This window comes from Rhea americana, unplaced genomic scaffold (genome assembly GCF_003343005.1).
Source record: "Rhea americana isolate MKP2758 unplaced genomic scaffold, rheAme1 scaffold_30, whole genome shotgun sequence".
Classification (NCBI taxonomy): Eukaryota; Metazoa; Chordata; class Aves; order Rheiformes; family Rheidae; genus Rhea; species Rhea americana.
Genome location: NW_028186424.1, coordinates 5,887,463 through 5,909,263, shown reverse-complemented (window position 1 = coordinate 5,909,263; position 21,801 = coordinate 5,887,463). Strand labels below are relative to the sequence as shown.

The 21,801-nt window shown below is 35.9% G+C and overlaps 1 protein-coding gene across 1 annotated transcript in view; it reads right to left on the bottom strand.

Annotated features, from left to right (window-relative positions):
- The window catches only part of POLN (DNA polymerase nu), a 97,268-nt gene that overhangs the window by 36,921 nt on the left and 38,546 nt on the right, over nt 1-21,801 (bottom strand). The window contains exons 16-18 of the mRNA XM_085309700.1: nt 19,158-19,215; nt 18,043-18,120; nt 17,483-17,597 (exon numbers count right to left, since the gene is read on the bottom strand). Coding sequence (XP_085165826.1) covers nt 17,483-17,597; nt 18,043-18,120; nt 19,158-19,215 — 251 coding nt within the window. The remainder of the gene's footprint in view (nt 1-17,482; nt 17,598-18,042; nt 18,121-19,157; nt 19,216-21,801) is intronic.

Genomic DNA, 21,801 nt, shown 5'->3' with positions numbered 1-21,801 from the left:
AACACCTGGAAAGGACTATGAGGAGAGCAAAAACTTAGTGCAGAAAATTGTTAAAGGACAGATTTAGTCAGAGTAGAGATATATAAGCTCCTTAAGAGGCAAGTCTACTAAGAACTGGGCTGTATGGCAAAAAAAGGAATATCTGCCTAATTCTTAGAGTTAAAAAATGAAGAAAAAAATTCTAAAGAAACAGTGAAGGATAAGATCAAATTGCTAGTAAGAAATATACGTGGCAGATGTAACTTACTACTTGGCAAAGATAATGTGCTGAATATTTTCTATAATTTCTCCAAAATCCTGTACATGTTTCCATACATTAATGTGGTCTAATGGAGGGTTTCTGCTGCATTAAATCTTACATTTATGACTACCAAGTTTCTTTATACCTAAGGAAAACCTGGCAATCTGTGATACAAACAAACTTAACTATCAACTTGACAGAGTAGCAACTTGGATAGATCTTTTTTCATATCTGTACAAAATATTTAAAAGAATCAATAAATGTGAATTTTAGTATATAGAACTTAGCAGACACAGTACAAAGGAGTTGAACACAATTAAACCAAAGGGGGCCACAGGCCATAAAATCTGAGTAATGCCAAAACAAAACTTTGAGAACAGGTAGAAGTGGAAGGAAATCAATCTTAAAAATACGTGGTGAGACAATTCAGCATTTCTGGGAAATATTGTGTGGTGACGGAAGTTCTCTGTTTATGTGCAGAAAAAGGCAGAACAAACTCCTCAAACACAATAACTGGCAGATATGTGTCGCCTTGATCTGCATTACATTACAGCCAAGCTAAGCTCAGTCATAACAGCCATGAAGCTTTTGGCTCTCTCTTGCATGTGCCAATTAATCCAAGTCCTAGTTGGGAGTTGTTGATGTGGGAAACAAGATGCAGTGCCATTAAACTCATTTTGTACACAGTCAAGTAATTGAGAAAATAGAGATTTGCTCATATGACTGTTCCTTTACACCTCTTTTCTGTTATTTCATCAGTGAACTATACAAGTCTGTCATTTTGCCTAGAGCATGTTGCATAGGATTGCGTCCAGGTGGGTTTTGAATATCTCCAGAGAAGGAGACTCCACAACCWCTCTGGGCAACCTGTGCCAGGGYTCTGTCACTCTCACAGTAAAGAAGTTCTTCGTTATACTCAGGTGGAATTTCCTGTGTTTCAGTTTGTGCCCATTGCCTCTTGTCCTGCCACTGGGCACCACCGGAAAGAGTCTGGCCCCAACTTCTTAACATCCTCCCTCCAGGTATTTGTAGATGTTAATAAAATTTCCTCAGTCTTCTCTTCCCCAGGCTGAAGAGGCCCAGCTCTCGCAGACGTTCCTCATAGGGCAGGTGCTCCAGCCCTCTAATAATCTTCACAGCCCTACCCTGGACTCTCTCCAGTAGCTCCATGTCTCTCTTGTATTGGGGAGCCCAGAACTGGACACACTACTCCAGATTGTGGCCTCACCAGGGCTGAGTAAAGGGGCAGGATCACCTCCCTCRACCTGCTGGCAACASTCTTCCTAATGCACCCCAGGAGACCACTGGCCTTCTTGGCTACAAGGGCACATTGTTGGCTCGTGGTCGACTTCTTGTCCACCAGGACTCTGAGGTCCTTCTCTGCAGAGCTGCTTTCCAGAAGGTCAGCCCTTAGTCTGTACTGGTGCATGGGGTTAYTYCTCCCTSRGTGCAGRACYYTGCACTTKCCCTTGTTGAAYYTCAKGARGYTCCTCTCTGCCCAGCTCTCAAGCTTGTCCAGATCTCTTTGAATGGCAGCACAGCCCTCAGGTGCGTCAGCCACTCCTCCTAGTTTTGTAGCATTAGCAAACTTGCTGAGGAGGCACTCTGTCCCTTCACGCAGGTCACTGATGAAGAAGTTAAACAAGACTGGACCCAAGACTGAGCCCTGGGGAACTCCACTAGCTGCCACAGGCCTCCAGCTAGATGCTGCWCCACTGATGACAACCCACGGAGCTCTGCCTTTCAGCCAGTTCTCAATCCACCTCACTGTCCACTCATCYAGCCCACGCTTCCTGAGCTTATCTAGGAGGATGTTATGGGAGACAGTGTCAAAAGCCTTGCCGAAGTCAAGGTACACAACGTCCACTGCTCTCCCCTCATCTACCCAGCCAGTCATTCCATCACAGAAGGCTATCAGAGTGGTTAAGCAGGATTTCCCCTTGGTGAATCCATGCTGACTGCTCCTGATCACCTTCTTTTCCTCCATATGCTCGGAGATGATATCCAGAATGAGCTGTTCCATCCCCTTTCCAGGGATGGAGGTGAGGCTGACCAGCCTCTAGTTGCCTGGGTCCTCCTTCTTGCCCTTTTTGAAGACTGGAGTGACGTTGGCTTTCTTCCAGCCCTCAGGCACCTCTCCAGTTCTCCACGATCTTTCAAAGATGATGGAGAGCAGCCTAGCARTAGCATCTGCCAGCTCCCTCAGTGCTTGTGGGTGCATCCCATCAGGTCCCATGGATATGTGGATGTCAAGTTTGCCTAAAAGATCTCTAACTGATCCTCCTCAACCAAGGGAGTCTTCCTTTCTCCAGACTTTCTCTCTTGTCTCCAGGGTCGGGGATTCCAAAGGGCTGGCTTTAGCAGTAAAGATTGAAGGTCTCACTCAAGAGCCAGTAATAAGATACATGCAATTAGCCAGTCTAGATGTTTTTTATTATACATAGTTCTAATGTACACTTTGATACAGAATGTAAGGTCCAACGAAAAATAAATTTCTAAGTGATACAGACAAAAATAGGAGGGTGCTGAGTGTAGATTTTATGCCTCCTTGAAACAGAGTTATTTAGGAACCAGTTATCAGCAGGCTATGACTCCTTCTATATCTAAGAGGTATTTACACAATTATGCTGTAACTGAAAAGCATGTTCTAAACAAAAAGTACATAGATTGCCTTCCTCATAAGGAGAGAATAGAGGCATCAGTCTGAAAAATGAAACTTGTCTAAACTGCTTAGAAGGTAAGATATTTTTCCAGAAAAGGGAAGAGGCACCCACAAAGGCTAAAATCCTGACTACCATCTTGTCAGAAGGGAAATAGCAGGTGAATGAATAACAGAGAGGTCTTTCTGACGCAACCCAAGCATACAGAAATTAAGCAGCTGCCTTCTTGTATTTCTCTTTATCATTTATAAACATATTTACCTGTTGTCTGATTCAGATATTATGCTAAATGCTTTTATTTTCATTTTTACTTTGAACTGGTTTGCATTAGTAAGATTTAAGGTTACAGAATGACACAAAGAAACTCCTCACCTCCAATAAAAATGAATGAATAAACTAGAGCCCTGGGAAACCTTAACAAGTACCTCAGCTAACCCACACATTCTTCTTTATATCAAAAGGGTAGCATTCTGAGTTGCCATTTCATCCATATCCTACATGTCCATTCCCACTCCAGCCTCAGGAGAGGCAGAACTGACTTCCAGTTGCTATTTCTGATATGGGAGACTCTCTGGCATGGATCATCCATGAAAATACAGCAGCGCACACTTGAACATTAGAGGTGAGAGGGTTATAACCTCCCTTTCAGGGAGAGCTTAAATTTGTATTTAATTTCGAGTTTTTTTTATATATAAGCTTTTGCTTTAGTTAGTTGAGTTCAACCTCTCTGAATGAAAAGCTACAGCAGTGTCAACTTGTTGTCATACTTTCTATAGTACAGATAGCTCTGCAAGACTTGTCGTTGTATCTCTTTTCCCTTTTGTATGCACCTACCAAACTGCATTTTAATTTGTTTTATAACAACCTAGCAACAGGAAAAGCTTCACAACTGCTATAAAACTCCTTTAAGCCTCCAGAATGCCTTAGAATTTTAAAAGTCCTTTTTATCTAGTGGTTAATGATAATTTCTTTTGCCTCAGTAGCCTTTGTAATCCTTTGTATGAAGATTTATTTTGTTATTCTGAGATCTTCTGCAAAAGCTTTCAAGTACTTCACAGAAGACAAAGACATGCCTTGCTGTATGGGTCATTTTAAAGTAGCAGGGAACTAGATAAAGAGGCTACAACAAGGGCATGTCATAAATTGTATCTATCATCAGTACCAATCTGTTGAAGGATTCATTTGGGAGTCAAGTTATCCATGGTCTTTACTAAGATATTTACCTGCATGTTGACCTCCCACATACGTGATACTGAGGAGATAATAGTTATTTTCAGTGCTTGGCAGAAAAGGTCACTTAGAGATTTCTCCTTAAAAGGGCAGAATTCTTGACTTACATCAGTTAGAATAGAAAGTCCTTGATATCAAGAGAGGGGCTTGAGAGAGCACATCCCACCTGCACTTCACCTTTTGTCTCTTATTCACCACCACAGGAGTAAAAAAGGGCTTTCTTCTAACATTCTATCTACATTTTTCTTTTCTCTAGGGTATTACCTGGATAGGTGACATTTATTCCTAAATCACATGCTTGTTAAGGAGATTAATTAAATAGCAGGCAATCTAAAGGAAATAAACTAGCAGACAATCTGAAAGAACAAAAGGAATCAGGGTAACTAGCTTAAATCTTCAGTTGCCAGTGCAAATGTCAATAGGGACAGGTAGCACCACTGAAAAAGCAAACGTAAACTGATTAAACAAGCCTCCGCAAACTGGGATGATGCAGAATTTTCAGAGGCCACTTTTATGAAACTGTATGTCAGGAATAAAATTCAAATTAATATTCTTGAGTATTTGCTTTAATTATCACATTTACTTATAATCAAGCCTTTCTGTAAGAAGTTTCAAATAGTAAAGGAGGAACAGAAGCCATTTGGGGAGATGATACAGGCAATTCTAGCAAAGAGTATCAATTAATTACTGGCCCTGGCCTAGTTAGGTGTCTCATAACTTTATAAAAAAATAGATGGACCTGCAGAGCAGGCTAAACACAAATACCAGGAGAATGACAATAAACAGCAGACAAAGTTCTTAATATGTAACTACAAGATGGTATAGCTGCAATCTCATGTATTTCACAGAACTAAACATGAAGCTATAATGTACAGTTTGTTCAGGAAAACAAGCAAGGAAAATGGGAGGAGATGTCACACTGGATCAAACTGCACCTACATGGTTCAGGAAAAGAAGCAGACTTGTTGAATTTCTTGGTTAAGACAATGAATAGAAAAAAAAAAACACATTGCTGATATATATGAGGATCTTTAATTGACAGGTTCCACAGAGAAGGATGAGATACTCCATATCTCATCTCTCTTAAGGTTCACTAAAAACATCACTTATAGTTTAGATATCTATTATGCCTTTGATCTCACTGAATTAAAGGCAAGAGTAAAACAGAAGAATAAGATTTTTTTTAAAAAAAGAAGTTGGTCTGAAATCACAACTCCAGAAGCACAGGAGTCTTAACTTCTGCAAAAACATAGAAGTAAACTTTCCATTACACCTAGATCTAGATCAAATAAGAAAGGGTCTTCAATTCTCAAAGTCAACAGGATATTACTGTGCTTTCCACAAACTTTATTTGATTTATTGGCATCTAATTAGCTTAATTCCCAGGCACATTGTATGAAAACCATCCACCAGTAGCTGTTTATAATCTCTATCAAAATGTGCTGTAGCACTTCAAAACATTTTGGATATGTTGTGGATCTACAATATACATTCTTTTCACATTCTCCATTTTATCAAGATTTAGCTTGACTCTGAACTTAAAGTTAAATGAAGTTAATGAAATAAATTGAAACACTTTATGAAGCTCTGTTGTTTTTTCATAAAATGCAGTAATTTATCAAAGTCACTATAGATGAAAATGACTATTTGCAGAGAACTTTTTAAACTCAAAAAAGGCTCTCCATGAAATTAGCAAAGTCAAATTACTGCCAGATTCTGTCCAGCACCTGGGGACTGTTCATCCCTCTCAGAGCTCTGCATTAGTTGTGGTGGTGAAAATCGTAAAATTTTATTTTGCATTTATTCCAGAATTCTAAGAAAATATTTTCTGTGCAAGAATAATAAACTTCCAATCTGACATAAAATTAAGCTGTCTGCTTAAACTTTTTGTTAATAACCTGGTTTCTTTAAAGCTATTGTTTACTCAACTAACAACAGAAACCAATATGGTTCCTGAAGGCTTTATTCTCTCCATCTGCTAGTGTAAACAAATGCCACAGTTGCACTTCTCTAAGGGACAGTAAACTACAAGGTGAAATTTCCATAGGCTGCCATACAGACAGTCTGTCCGAGTGCAAAGCAGGACAAGTGTTCAATTTCATTAATATCAACTTCTACAAGTGAACTTTTAAGACAGATAAAAATTCTTTTGCTATAAAAGTAAAATAGCTTTGAGGTTCTGAACACATTAGACCTTAAAAATATTTTATTCTGAGAAAGCAAACTGAATCTCCTCCCTTTTATTAAGCTTCAGCATTTACACTGCTTATTGGGGAGGGGAGAAGGGAACAAGGGAATAGGAGGTACAGAAAGCAATAACTAATTAAACTGCATACATGCTCTTTGAAAAACATATGGCAATAATTAAACATCACAAGCCAAAATCTAGATGTGTCTTCTGTATCTCAAAAAAAAAGAAAAAAAAAGAAAAAGAAAAGAAAAAAGAAAAAAACAAGGAAAAGAAACTCTCCGGGATTTAAAGATTTAAAACTAGAAATTTCTAAAATTTTGGATATTCATATGCTGTTGACAGCAGGAAGATGTGTGACCTAAAAACCCTAATCTGAAATTATGATTTTGATTCAGGCTCATTTCTAGTCATTTTCTCTTATCAATAATGAAAATTAATGAATTAATAGGGAGAATTCCTAAGTGTTTTTGCTTGAGCATCTAAGTCAGAGTTGAAGCCTAAGGTTGGAGTCATTCTTCTGGCCAGGCAAGTCCCTTCCTCTGTTCAGAATCTTAAACCATGAACCTTTTCTTATTGTTTAGCAAAGGTGTCTAAAGTGGTTCACTTAAATTTTTCCTCATTTCAAAAATTAATAATCATGAACAACAAAAATGAAATAAAGAGAACTATTGAATAAATAGAGAGATTCTAGTCAATAGTGTGATGCTTGGGCAATTACCTAAGAAAAGGATTCAAGTCTTCATTAATAAATATTCCACTCTTTAGTCATGCTGGGACAGCGCCAACAGGAGAGACACTTTAAAATATCCAATGACCTGATAAGCAGGGTGTCCAAAGAGAAATGTAAAAGCGGTGTTCACATATATCCCTGCCAGAGACCCATTACCCCTAGCTGGATGTTTCCTGTATCAAGTCCTGACTAGTTTAAGGAACTCAACTCCACCAGTGAAGTAATTGTTCTGCAGACAAGTCTGAGAATTCGCTCTGGTCATTTTGTGGCTACAGTTTAAATCTGAATTCCTATTAAAAGATTTTAGTATTATTGTTTCAAAATCCTTTCCTTTTACATCATTGGTTGACTGCCCATTCTCAAACTAAAAATGCAATTTCAGGATGTATCAAGTAAGTTATTTCCCATAATGACAGGAAAATATTATTACTGCTATACAATGTGGTAACATTTTATCTGGGACGCTTAATACAATTTGGTTACCTCATTCAAGAAACATGATTTTGAAACGGATACAGTGAAAGGAGATACGATGTCAACACTAAGAAATTAAACCTGCCCCAAAATATTCTGTAGCACTGAGACTAACCAGAAAACAATGCCCTACACCCATATTTTAACTACTACCCAAACATGGTGCTGTAGGGCTGCATTCAGACAGCCTGGTGGAAATAATTCTTGGCCCATGTTAACTCTGGAACCATGCCCATAATCTGTTTGGGGAAGCTGGGGAAGCCAGCACCTTCATTGGGACCACTCTAACAATTTGCCAATACAGACACTGAATTGCAGTGATCAGGATCATTCCTTGGCACTAAGTGAACCGGAATAGAGGTAGCAGCTCAAGTCTTTGCTTCATTCATCATTCAGCTAGCCYAATTCCATTGCTGTTCAAAGTTAACTCATGTTCCTTGACCACAATACAAATATATCTGAGACTGTGCTGTGGTGCAGAGATTTCAGAACTAGCTTCAGAACAAGTTAGCTTTGATAACTAAAGCAGTTTAGTGAAACAGCCAGTCAGTGCTACAGACGCTCATTTTCCCTGCCAAGAAATACAGATTAACTTACATGGAATTCCATGTTGCCTAACTAGCTACTCCTAATACTAGTTCACTCAGCTATCTGGATTACAAATATCCTGAAAAACTTTGTCTTGTTTCGTTGAAGAATGAAGGTTGAGAACACAATTGATTGCCTTCCTGAAGTATTTATACAAAGCAAACACCAGCGGGGAGCTAATGGGCAATGTTGCTAAGAACATTTTGGGTATGTAAATTGTATGAATAAATATAAGCTAAAAAGTAAAAGGAGATTTCCAGTAGAAGAATGGGGAATTGGACAATTTTCCAATTGTCCAATTAACTGGGCTAAAAAAAGCAGCAGGTTTTATTTAAGCTGAGGCCCCACTGATCTATGAAAGCGAGTTTACAGTGTTGTCACCTGCGGTGATTTTATGACCAAAAAGGTCCTTCCAGTCTCATGCTCCTCCGTAAGACCAGGCCTATTATTATCAAGCATAAAGCACTAACCTCTGAGTGTGAGATTGTGCCTTTCCTTTTCCTGGAGTTTCTCTTCTGAATTTTTCTCTATCTCACAGTAACTATCACCTTGTCAGCATCTTTTGCTACCATAATAGCAAAATTCTATTTATTCTCACAGAAATTCAAATTTCTGCTATATTACATCATAACTTTTGCAAATTTCTCTAGAACAACCCTAAGAAATGACTCCAGAAGAAGGCTTCTTTATCTTTTGGGGGTCTCTCAGTTCTGCAGTGCTACAGCTGCAGAATCTGCACATGGTACAGCCTCAATCACAATCATTTTACCAGATGAGATATTATTAAACACCAGATCTATAATGAATAGTATCTCCATAATTAGATCTACTACCATAGCATTCTTGCCCTCAAATGTGATTTGATTTGGAAGGGCATGCCTTCCCAGCTGAATCTGTGTCTGTCTCTGAACTGCATATATGAAACAAACCCTTGACCTCTCTCTTTTTGTCAGTAATACTCTGAATAGAAAAGAAAGATAAAAGATATAAAATTAAAGATATTTTGGATCATTGATCAGAATAGAAATGAAACAGGAGACAACAGAYAAGTAGTCATAATTTTCCAGTTAAAAATACCGTAGCAATTGTTTCTTCAGAATCAATTTCAATAAAAGAAAATCGAGCAGAAGCCATGAAATTAATTTTAAAATGATCACATTATTACAAAACCAGGTAATCCAGTGCTAATGACAGAAGTGTTATRTTACCTCTTAGTAAAGCCTCTAGCAGGTAGGACTGAATTTAGGACCTCCAGAAATGTACAGTAAATCAATACTTTTTAAGTTAAATAGCCAAACGTCAGAGCAGAAAGACCACTACACAATCATGTATTTCTAAATGTGGACTATCCAGTAACAGGGATATTTGGTTACACTTGCTTAATGTGACTATCCTATAATATGTAAGAATGCTTTTCTTCCCTCTTTTTAAAAGTAGGATTCTGTAAGTTACCCAAGTATTTGCGGGTGAACAGCAAGTATGCTGGTAATCTGTCTTACCACTGCAAAACATCATTTCACAGTCCTGTATCTCTTCAATGTGCCTATGCATTCTAATTTCTGATTAGAAGCATATACTATAGTCTAGACTACCTAAAAAATCTTTAGACAAAGATACAGTCCCTAGATACAGTCCCTCTTAAACATCGAACAAAACAGAGATGGACCTAACTGGGGGAAAGGGAGCTGGGCAACCTGGTGGCTGCAACTTGCAACCATTTGTCTGTTAACAGCGCAGGCTAAAGCTCTTCCTGTCTCCTTGGTCTCCTTTATCTCCCTGGATAAAGAGATCATTTTATTATTCCTTAATTATCTAATAATGCCCAACTGACRTCATCTGATTAATGTAGGCTTTTTCAAGACCTTGTTGATAATATTTTCATAAAATTAATATACAGGAACAAATAATCACATCTGTTTAAAGAGCACTTACTTACAAATATGATTTTTGCCTCTGTAAAATTCRTGTATTTCAGTCTTGATTTACTGGCCATTGTTGTTCTGTTTAATATTAGCCTTGAATTTAAGTGTTTGAGCTTGTATTAATCTTTTCAGCTCTTTCGTATCAAGCCTGATGTTTGTGGTTGAAAGTAGCACTAATTCAAGGGAGTAGGTAGCTTAAGTGAACACAATGTTTGCTACACTATACGTTTATAAAAAGTAACCTAAAACAGATAGGATTTGCTAAAATTAATCTTTAAACTACTTGATATAAAAATGCATAAAATAGGTATGGGGAAGTGTAAATGTACTTAGTTGACATGCCACCAAACGTTTGTGCGTATTTGACCTTGTCTTTCTCAAACAGATCCAGTACACAATCTTATTGTACGATTCAACCCATGATGACCTATTTGATTTAATTCAGGAATCTCCAAAATACTTCTGCTTGTTTACTTTGTTCCTCACAACAGAGCAAGGTATCAACTTGTCAGGAAGTGTCCTGAGTTGCCAAGTGGCTGGAAAAACAAGAGTCTCTATATCACCACAGTTCCTACAGAACTAAGTGCAAATGTACAACAGCTTGGCTCACTTGGCCATTACTAGACATAGTCAGTTCACTGAGCTCCCTCATGTTTGGCAGGTTGTAATGAAATTTTCCCCACTTCCTAAAAGATGGCTTGCAAAGAACAAAAAAAAMCTTTCTGCCCTGTCATCTTTTTCATCTTTTTATTCAAATCCGGTGGAACTTCTCTCCTTAAAAAAGGAAGAGTAACAGTACAGTACAGTACAGTAACACCAAGTAGTTCTGTGCYTGGTTCCTCTCTAGGCTTTTTCCTAAATCATTTCCAAATTTAGCATGTCTCTCCCTTACAAAAGAGGTTCGCAACAGGTATTACCATCATCCCAGCCACACATCACCTGACTTTTATATTCAATACATTTTGTTAACAGTTCCCAAGACTATGGGAAAACAAGTGTTCAAGCTCCTCTGATTTTGGCAAAGGTTATGTATCACATAAGTGAAAAACACTTAGATGTCTTGAGGTGTCAGCCAACCAAGCCTATGCTATAGAAATGGTAAGAAATGTTTTTCAAAATTAGTGGTGAAGAATTCTATAAAGCCCTTGCAATTCCATAAGATATGCCCTTTCTTATTTCAGATATTAGCTGCCATTGCTAAAACGAAATAATGCACTTTCTTTCTGCATCCACAACAGCTATCTTCAGGTATTGGCTTTGGATAATAACCATCTGGTTCTTGTTGGCATCCTGTCTCAGCTTTCTAAGGAGTTCAAACACAAACTTCTGTGATAAGAATTTCCCATTAGCTTCTCTTAGATGGTTCTGTGGTCAGCATATCTTTGGRGTTTTTTTCCCCCCACCCTTTGAGATGCACTCTTTGGCACTGTGTAAGGAGCTTGGGTATCCAACTAAGGGTTTTGTATTCTATTTCAGGCTCAGGAACTGGAAACTCAGGAGGTACATCTAGATTGCAGATACCAAAGATGATGTCTACACTGCACACTGGAACACATTAAAGGCTTATAATGACTGAGCTAGTTTCAGAACCTTAAATAGTATATTTACATTTGTATGTTGCTGTACTTTCAGCTCATCACCATCAGGACCCATGATGGTATRTCTTTGTGGTACTATGCTGCGCTAGGTGCAGCTAAATTAATCGCTACTGGGGATTTCCAGTTCTCTAAGACAAACTCTAAAGAAGCAGAGAAAAGGATTTAGCCACACATTTAAAGAACAGCAAAAAACAGACAAGAATTTGCTTGAGTAATAGGAACACTGAAACAATACTATCTCAATTTAAGAAAGCATTCAGGCAAGAAAGTATGGATCATTCAGGTATGACAAACTCCACATACTTACTATGTGCTTCTGTGCTGAGCTAAATTAAGATTTCTTTCCTGGATTATGACCAAATGTGACCAAAACCAAAATATATTATGACAGAGGAACATCAGCCTACTGAGATGAGTGAAAAAGAACTATTTGAGAGACTAGTAATCACTGTATGGCTAATAAAAAAAATTGCAAAGATCACCTAAAAAAATGTAAACTTGTTTTTCAACTTTATCTTTGAAACTGATTTTAAGATATTTATTGGCCTATCTAGTTATAGATTTTTGTTGTATTCAAATCTTAGCATTTTACTGTCTTGAAAGCTTAAGCCATGCTTTCTTTTCCCTCTCAACAACAGCATTTTTAACAAAAACTATTTATTATTGATTTATTGTGGAAAAGCCTGGTTAAAGAAGTGAGAGCAATTCTATTCTGAGATTTGTTGTCATTTGGATCTCTTATGGCAGTTGGATCTCTTGACTGGTCAGACAGCTGCCAAGACAGCTCTCATCACCTTCAGCACTTTGGTGACAGTTCTGCTCTTCCAAAGGAATGTAACTGTCATAGGACATCATGGCAACATAACACAAGGTGATCTTGCAGGTAGCTGGGATCAGTTATATAATGAGTTTTCAAAAGCAAAAGCAAGGCTTTAAACTTTACTGTGTGTTCAGTACAAAACAGATCATCAGTGTAATAGATTCTTGGGTAATTTGAGGCTTATTCTTCATAGGTCTTAACACAGTATTCACCATAAGATAATATAGGTAATAGCCTATGATAATCATTACAGGATAGACTAAAAGTAGGAATAGTACTGATCACATATGAGTGAATAGTAAAGTCCATTTATATCAGCTTCTTTTTAGCTAGAGTAACTATAAGTTAGATGACTAGGATATCCAAGATTCAAGATAGAGATGAGACTTACTGCAAATGGCCAATAGACAAAATTTTTATTTTATTTAGATTAAGMTGTTGTATCATCTGATTACTTTAACCAGATTAAGATATTTTTTAGTAATTAAGATAATAAAAGGAGGATCAGGCAATGAGTTAGCATTCCTTTGACCTTAGTCTGTGTTCATGTGAACGTACCCATTTACAGATGCTCTGAAACCTCCTTGAAATTTGGTCTCTGAGCTTAGATAAAATAAGTAAAATTTCTCAATCAATAGATTAATTACTTATTAGTGTTCTCCGAAATAATCTGTATCATTTCTTCTTACATTTATTTTTGTGTTCCTTTTTTTTACCCACATACAAGAATAAATACTCTGAGTAAATTTTCTTTTTGAAAATTGAAATAYGTGGTAATTTTTGTTCTCAAAAATCAAAATCATTTTCATATATGCCCACCAGCAAGACTGTTCTCTATTTCACTTTCTGCCTGTGGAGAGACTATAAAGCAGGTTGTCAGGGTACAGGAATCTGGGTGCAGGAATTCCAGAGAGTAAAGGCAGGAACTCCAATARCCTTAATTTTGTACCACAACTTGGCTCTCTTAACTTTAACATTATTTTAGCCAGGTTTCTTCTGGGCAAAAWGTGCCTCTTCCTCTTCTCATATGTCAATAAAACTCATTAATTTTTGTAAGTAAGTCTTAAATTTCTAGCAAGAAATTTACTTATTTCATATTTAAAAGTATGTTAAAGGCAMCTATAAAATAATTTATTTAGGCTTTAAAATTATTGAGAATTTAAGACACRGTAAATAATAAAATAAGACTTAGCACTTACATTTTAATGTTTCAGAGATCTACCTTATAGTAACTGAAATTCCTCAAGATGCTTTTGCCCTACAAGTCATATTGTACTTGTGTGGGCTCCATGCCCACAGGTCTGGATATTCTGGAGACCAAACAATATAGTCTTGTCTAACATTCAGAGGATATTCTGAGGGAAGCGTGAAACAAGCTCAGCTCCTACTCACCTTTTTGAGAAATGAGAAACTACTCTATTAGGGAAAGACACTAGGTCACAAGATCCATGTAGAAAAAGCACTTGAAACACAAAAATATGAGACCAGAAATTTGTGTTAACACCAGTCTCCCACAGAGCTTAATCTGAACAGCAATTTCAAGATGGTCTTGTCAAACAGAACATACAATTCTTAAAAGCTATTTRAATTCTATATCTACAGCAAACAGTTGAGCGTAATGCCTGGAAGCCCAAGCTGGTGGAGGCTGCATTATTTCTGAAACTAGCTATCTCTGAAAGCTAGCTAAAGGTGTACAACACCGAAGCTTAACTAACCGATCTTGCAGAGAGGATTGCTTATCAGCGAGGTTTATTAAGTAAGGTAATGGTGTTTCACATGACACTGAGCTTTAACATCTGAGTCATTCTGTTTTGATGTGTAAATACACAGTTTGGGCTTATGCATGCTTGTGCATCTACACTGAACTCCACGGACCAGGGAAGATGCCATAAGAATAACGTTTAATAGAAAAACAGGCCCAACAGATTTCCAGGAGAGATATATCTCTAAGGTGCCAAAGACAGATTGAGTCTTTGCAGAGCATGCCTAAYCAAATTAAGAAAGGAAAGCCTTTATATGTAAGAGGCCTTAATTCAATCAGAAACTCATATAGCTAAGCTTTTTGCAGAAACTGCCCACCACATGCATTTGCTGCCAAATACTATACAAAGCCTGTAAAGGTTTGATTTCAGATAGAAAGYATTAGCCTACAGGACAGCTAATGAATAGAGTAAGTTTCAGTGGGGGAGCCATAAGGCTAAGAAAAAAAATTAAGTGAATAACTTGGTATAAATTKATATTGGTACAATTTATACCAATTCATTTTCCAATCATCCGAGATGAGTTAGAAAAGATACATAATTAGTAGCAGTGTCCCRTTTTTTCAAACAGAATAAAAGATTTGGCATATCAGTTGTGCTTTACAAGGTGTACAAATATTAAAGCCCCAGAACTAAGACCCAGTGAAAATCAGGAGATGAAGAGGAGATAAAAGGTTTGTTGTTTGCTTTCTTATTCCTTTCTCTAACTGTTTTTAATACCTATGGGGGAATAAGATCAACTAAGATAGAGTCAAAGAACTGTCTGTACTAAAGATACTGCATATGAATAGAAGGACTCTATAATAGCACTGTAAAYTCCCATCACCATGAAAGATGGTTGGGGCACTTCAAGTCTGAAGTGGAAACTTGCAGGACAGCTGTGCTGCTTCCAACAGATATAGTTAGCCAAAGAATTCCAAGTTATGCACGAGGGGTAGAARTGTATGCAAAGTAAGAGTATAAGACAAATGAATTTATATTACTATTCCACCACTAGAGAAGAGGGAACCAAAGCCAAAAAATACCAACTGTTTCCAAAAATCAAGGGAAGTCAGAGGCAGAGCAAGGACTGGACAGCCCCAGTTACGGCACAGATTCCTCTCTAATAGCTCAGTCTGATCATTCTAATTACTTACATTGGTTTAGGGTTCAGAGTTGAGTATCATTTTACAGYTTAAAATCTTGTATATATAATTTCAGTGAATCCAGCTTATTTCATGCCAACTACACAAGACTTTTTTKCTAAACACACATAGATGTCATTATTTAGCATTCTTTTTTAAAGTAATGTATAATTGTACAGCTACTATATTAAACAAAAATCAAATCCTGTATCTTCCAATAATCGGGTAATTATGTTATCTAGCAGATATGTTTGTTTTCACAGTTTCTATTAGCTACACTCAAAAAAAAGCATACATAGTCTTTTCCATCAACTACTTTTAGGTGAGATGAATCCCACTCCTCATGTTTCTGTAATTAATAGCAGTCATATAATACATACAATAGAAAGTTAATTCTAAGCATTAGTTTTCCTGAAGCTTAAAAGAAGAGTCAGCAGTTCTTTGCAGAATCATTATGTAATGATTTTGTAGACATATCATGACACTTCTGTCTGATAAAAATATTTGCCTGTAATATTTCATTAAATTTCAAGTTACTGTGTAGCAACCATAAGAGGTTGGCGGCTGCCAAGAGCCGTGAGTTTGCTGAATAGAATAATATTTCTGGAGCCTTGCCCAGAGTTGAGACAAAATTTGACTCATATTCATGCATACATTTGCAATATACCTCCAAATTAAAATAAGGATTTAACTCCATCACAAGGTTCTAGTGATATCATGTCAAGCTAAGAATTTATTATAATATCAATAGAAGCTTCTAAGTGACTCTAAAGAGCTACAGTGATCTTCACATAACTCTGTTCTTTGGGATGTTTGTGACCTTGAGTTCTGTCCTCTCACACTACACATCCCTCAAGCACTGATTCAGTTGCTGGTAGGAGGATAATTATAATTTCAGCTACATTTCGTTTCTTTTTCTACTTCACAGTATATTAGCAAATACTGCTATGAGTAGGATCTACTATGTTTGGGAAGGTTATTCTYGCAAAATTTTAGAAACTGTAGAATTAAAGTGAGCTAGATCAAGACTAAAGAATTCATCACGTCTATTTTTGCTTTCCTTTTTTCACCTAGCAATCTCCCCCCAAAAAACAAACAAACAAACAAAAAAAAACAGGGACAAAAGATTTAAAACAGAGAATGAGAAAAACAATGAAAGTACGGAAATTACATGATATGTACATGTCTGTTGAAATTGGAAACTTCTGGAGACCTGCCCCATCTCTTATTGAGTACTTCTGCACTTTCTAGCACAAGGGGAGTCCCAGTCTCAGCTGAGATTTTTGGGTACCACAATGGTGTAAGAAGTAATAAGAAATACCTTCCAATAGCTATATAGTTAATGTTCTTTCTTTTTGATAGTTGATCTTTTGATTTGCACTCATGAGTTTTGTAAACAATAATAATCAACTAATGATTAGTTAACAAATGAGCAGTATCTCCACATACAGCTGTAAGCTTTCAAGAAGGAGACTGTATGTAGGCAGTTCACCCTTATATTAGAGTCCACTATTATGGATATCTCTATTACTTGGGTAATGGAGCTAAGAACTATTTTTTTAAATAATTCTAATAAATGTGACTAAAGCATCACATTTTTTGCAAGTATCCCATCATCCATCAGAAGATGCAAGTAYTAAACCCTATGAATTCAAAGGAATCCCATGAACTCTAGTCACTCTGCTTTTTGTATAGATGTAATTTGATTTCAATACCTCTGTTGGATAACCAAGTTGGTTTCAAAAATGCTTGTATTTTTACTGAGAAATGCTATTCTACAATCTTTCAGCTTGATAAGCTATTTAACTGCTGATTCAGAATTCTAAAAAGTTTTAGCGAACACAAATACAGAATAAAAGTATTAGTATAAATTATTCACAATAAATTATTCCTTTAGTTTTAGTCACAAAGCTCATATTAGTCAGCTGGATTAAAATATTTGGACATACAGTAATTATGACAGTGGTGAACAACTCAAAAAGACAAGAGGAATTATAACTCCCAGTGTAGAAAAACTATTAGATTAACGATAAATACTGCAACAAAACATTGTCTTTTATTACCACTATAGAGTAATATGATAATTTAAGTCATTCTTGTTATTTTGTCTAATTAAAATCCAAAAATAAAACATTTTCTCTTACCACTGAGAAGCCAGTGTGGTAAAGATATCAGTAGTTTCAGGTTCTTCGAACAGTTTCAAAAGTTCTGGATCAGATGACAGGTCAGCAAGGATCCTTAGTTCAATATGGGAAAAATCTAGCAAATAGTGTTAAAATAAATCTATTGCTCTAAAATAAAAATGTATCTGCATTTTAACCAAACTTTCACAAATCAAAGTGACTGTTTARTCATTTCCTCTTGTTCAACAAAAACAGATATTTATAAAAAGCTCATCATTAAGAAGTTATAGTCCAGCTACAGATCACAAAGTGCCCAATTCCTTCATTATCTTCAGGTGTCAAATAATGTTATTAGCTCTTTTTTTCTACAAACTTCTAATGACACAGCTTACATGTCAACCACTTCTGGGACACTAGTCCGAAACACAGTAAGGAGTATACCTCATATAACGATATTAATCATTAATAAGGTATTCGATAGTCTTTTAAAATACGTAATGTCATGCAAAAGAAATTGGAAGACAAGATCACAGAACTGAGAATATTAATATGTACGAGAATAATATCAAGAATTTTCTTACCTGCTGCTAAAAATGTATATCCTTTGCTTGAAACAAACAATGTTCTTGGGGAAATAGTTACTATTTCCTCTTCTTTTCCTAGAGAAGAGACAAATATACACTATTCCCAAACTCAAATCCAAAAATGTTGGCATAGAAGGGGATAGTTGTTTAAAATTTAATGGAATTCATCTGATCAATGATTACTGACAGTTGACAGTGRGAAAAGCATGTCTTGACATAGGAAAGAAAAACTCGGAAATGTATTTTTGAGAAGCCCATACTATCTATAAGATTATTAATGAATCTGACTAGATTACTTACAGACAGGCCTATGTGCCACAGTATGTACAGTGCTACAGGTATACACAGCCACTACTCACACATCTTTTCCAATAATTTTTTAAAAATTCTTACAAAAATCCAACARGCAGATAAAATAAAACTGCCATTAAAGTTTTTTATTGCCTCAAAYAGATTCCTGTTTTATGATCTGTACTATAATTTCTAATCCAGGGACGGATTAGTTGTGAAAAGGCAAATCCACTCTTATCTAAGAACCAAGTACAACAAATGAGCARCATCTCCACACTATGGTTCTTTCAAGAAGGAGAGTCTATCTAGATCACTCTAATAGAAGAGTGAGTTTCTCCATTGTTTGGTAACACTTTTCTAGGCTCTGCTTTGATCCTCTCTAAATCATCTCTGCTCATACCCATTTCCTTTATCAAACATAACATATATGACCAACTTCTGGYGCTTCGTTGCAAGCTTGATTAAAATGACTTGAATCAGCACCTCAGGAAAAGCTTTATGAGCTGAATGTACACAAAACAGTTCTTAGGATGCTTAGCAAAGTTAAGATGCAAAGTTTTCATCTGGAAAAAGAAACAGTGAGTCTGTCCAAGGGAAAAGAAACTCTAAAAATTTATGASTGTTTAGGTTGGTGCTGAAGCAGTAGCCTTCTCAAGGGAAAAAACAGCAGAATTGGTTTAAATGCTAATCTATAACTGCGATCAATGAACTGTACTCATATGTTGGAGCTATTGGTCTGTTACAAAATACAATATTTTATCACATAACTCTAAACTAATTAAATAAAWTTGCCTTTTCATGTTAATAATAACATAATTTACCTTTTATATAATGTTTCTTTATAATTTTAACTGGATGTTTAGAGATACCTTGAATGTTCTATAAACAAGAAGAACAAAAATGTTTAGTAAGTTAAAAATTACAAATACTTGTTTATGAACAATTTATAAAAGGAATAAAAAAATYAGTGATTTTAAAGCCAGAAGGACTTTATCATATAATAAATAAGATTAACAACCTTGCCTTTCAAAAGAAAATATCACAGGTCCTCTAGCTTGTGATATTTTCTTTTGAAAAGCAGAGGATATTTTCTTGTGATAAGAAAATACCACAAAATATTTTGATATTTGCCCTTCTTTGATTTTCGCAGAACTTATAAGAACTATTTGTCATTGTCAGACTTTAAAAATCCTAATTTATGGAGCCACTATAAAAAACTGAGTGACCCAAATGAAGGCCATTTTCTTTTAACTTTAGTTTTTTTAGATATGGTGGCAGAAGCCTCTGCATTACTATCAAGAAAAGAATACACTGCCTTAAGCTGTGAGAACAGAATTTTTTTCAGAAGACTCCCTTTTTGAAATGCATGACAAAATATAGAAGGAACTATTTATTAGGAACAGCACATCAGTGAAGGTTAAAAGAAAGAACTAAGTTTATCAACAAACATAATGCTAGACTTGGTATAGCATTACTAGACTTTATTTCTAATGATCTGGGTTCATGTATCTKCAGTAAAGCAAGAAACATCACACAGTATCTTCCTTCTGTTACTTTGTGTCATCATGCCTCATCATCTAAAAAGGTGGCACATGACAATAGATAATGTGCATCAAGCTCAATTTTCGTAATTCCAYGCAATTAATTTGCAGATGCCTCAGGAATTAGATGAACACACTAGTATTATGTAATACTTGTGAATTTAGGARTTGGGAACAGTGGTATATAATTTCTGAGATATAAACAAGAATGATCACCTTCTATGTCATTTTGAACTCAAAATCATTATTTTAAATTTATGAGGGATGCAATTAAATTTCAAAAGCTATTGAAATTAAAAGGGTAATATTTTATCAACATTTAAAGTGGAAGTAAAAGAAGCCCAGTCCTCCCCAAAAAAACCAAGATCATTTCTAGTCTTAGTATTGTTATTAAACATTCACAATATATTAAAGTTGAACCATCTTTCASAGTAACAAGACACAGAGAGATAGGAATCTACCACATAATACATGATATTTTCACTGGGCAACAAATCAGGAACACATCTCTCAAGCCACCAATACAAAGCTTGACACAGAAGAAACAACACTGAATATTTYATTCTTCAGTTTCTAGTAACATTTAAGAACACAGCTGCACCAGTGGTCATTGTAATGCCATAGTCCATTATATTGCTGTCCAGTAATTGCTATTTAATCTGTGTGCAGAACTAACATTTCCATTGAAGATTACAAGATAGGGAGGATCAGTGCTTGTTAGTATGGATAACATGCAATTTAAGCGGCCAAAGAGGCTAACAAGTTCTCAGAACTTTAGAAAATTAATTCATTTACTATGTGCCTCAACATGAATGTGGGAGCCTAAATTTATCCATTTTWAAAAAGTTTTGTAATAATGTTTTAATTCTGACCTCAATCAGAATCGGCATCAGTTAGAGACCATTTTATGGACTTTTCATTGACCTCTGTATTGGTATTGACATTTGCTTAATAAGACTACCTTCAGCACAGGTTAAAGAGCTGTTTACAGTTATTCCCATGAATTATTGCTCCTTAGCTCACTAGTTTCAAAAGCCTGAACAAATAGAAATGGATATAAATTTATTTCAACATTTATCTTACAATGGTATAATAAATCACTATATTGCTGTCTTGTTTTCATTGAAAGCATATGCAAGAAGCTTCCCTCAGGAAAATTTTAAAGAATTTTTAGAAGTGCTACTAATAATTCTGAAAAATGTTATTATATAATTAAAGTGCAAAAATGTACTTTCACTTGTAAATTAGTTAATAAWTCATGATTTAAATAAATCTTCAGAAAAGAGGTAATTTAAGAAACATGAAAGTGGTAATGCTCATTTTTAAGCTACTGGGATAGGTTGATAGATTCTTCTCATCTGATCAGTCATTTGTTAAACCATCTATAGTCAGCAGACAGATAGGAATTTCCAAAGGGTGATTCAATTTACCTGTGTAAGATCTRTTGTAATTACAACAATTTAGCCTAAGATTCCCCTGGAGATCTAATACTTAAATTCCCAAATTCAAGGAGATAAATTTACCCTAGATATTTTAATGGATGGAGAAAAAAAGGAGACAATAATCTCAGAAGAATCTTCCAAATGGAAAGCCTTCCTTTACTTGAGTTGAAAATTCGGTGACAGTATTATTATATCAACAGCAGAAGACTGATATGGCTTTTTGTAAGTAATTATTGCCACCTTGGACTACATAACATAGTCTATATTTGTTTGTGTATATTTATTTGGCRTATACTCCTGCATACCTCACAGATCCAATCTGAGATGTGACTGTCATCCCTTATTGTTAGAGAAGGGCGTCTAAATCTTGTTAGGATTTACAGGGAAACAGAATTACTTTCTCCATATAATTATGCTTCAGTGGGCAAGAACGAATGCAGTTGTAACAGGAAAATGGGAAAGCTAGTTACAAAAGTTAACTA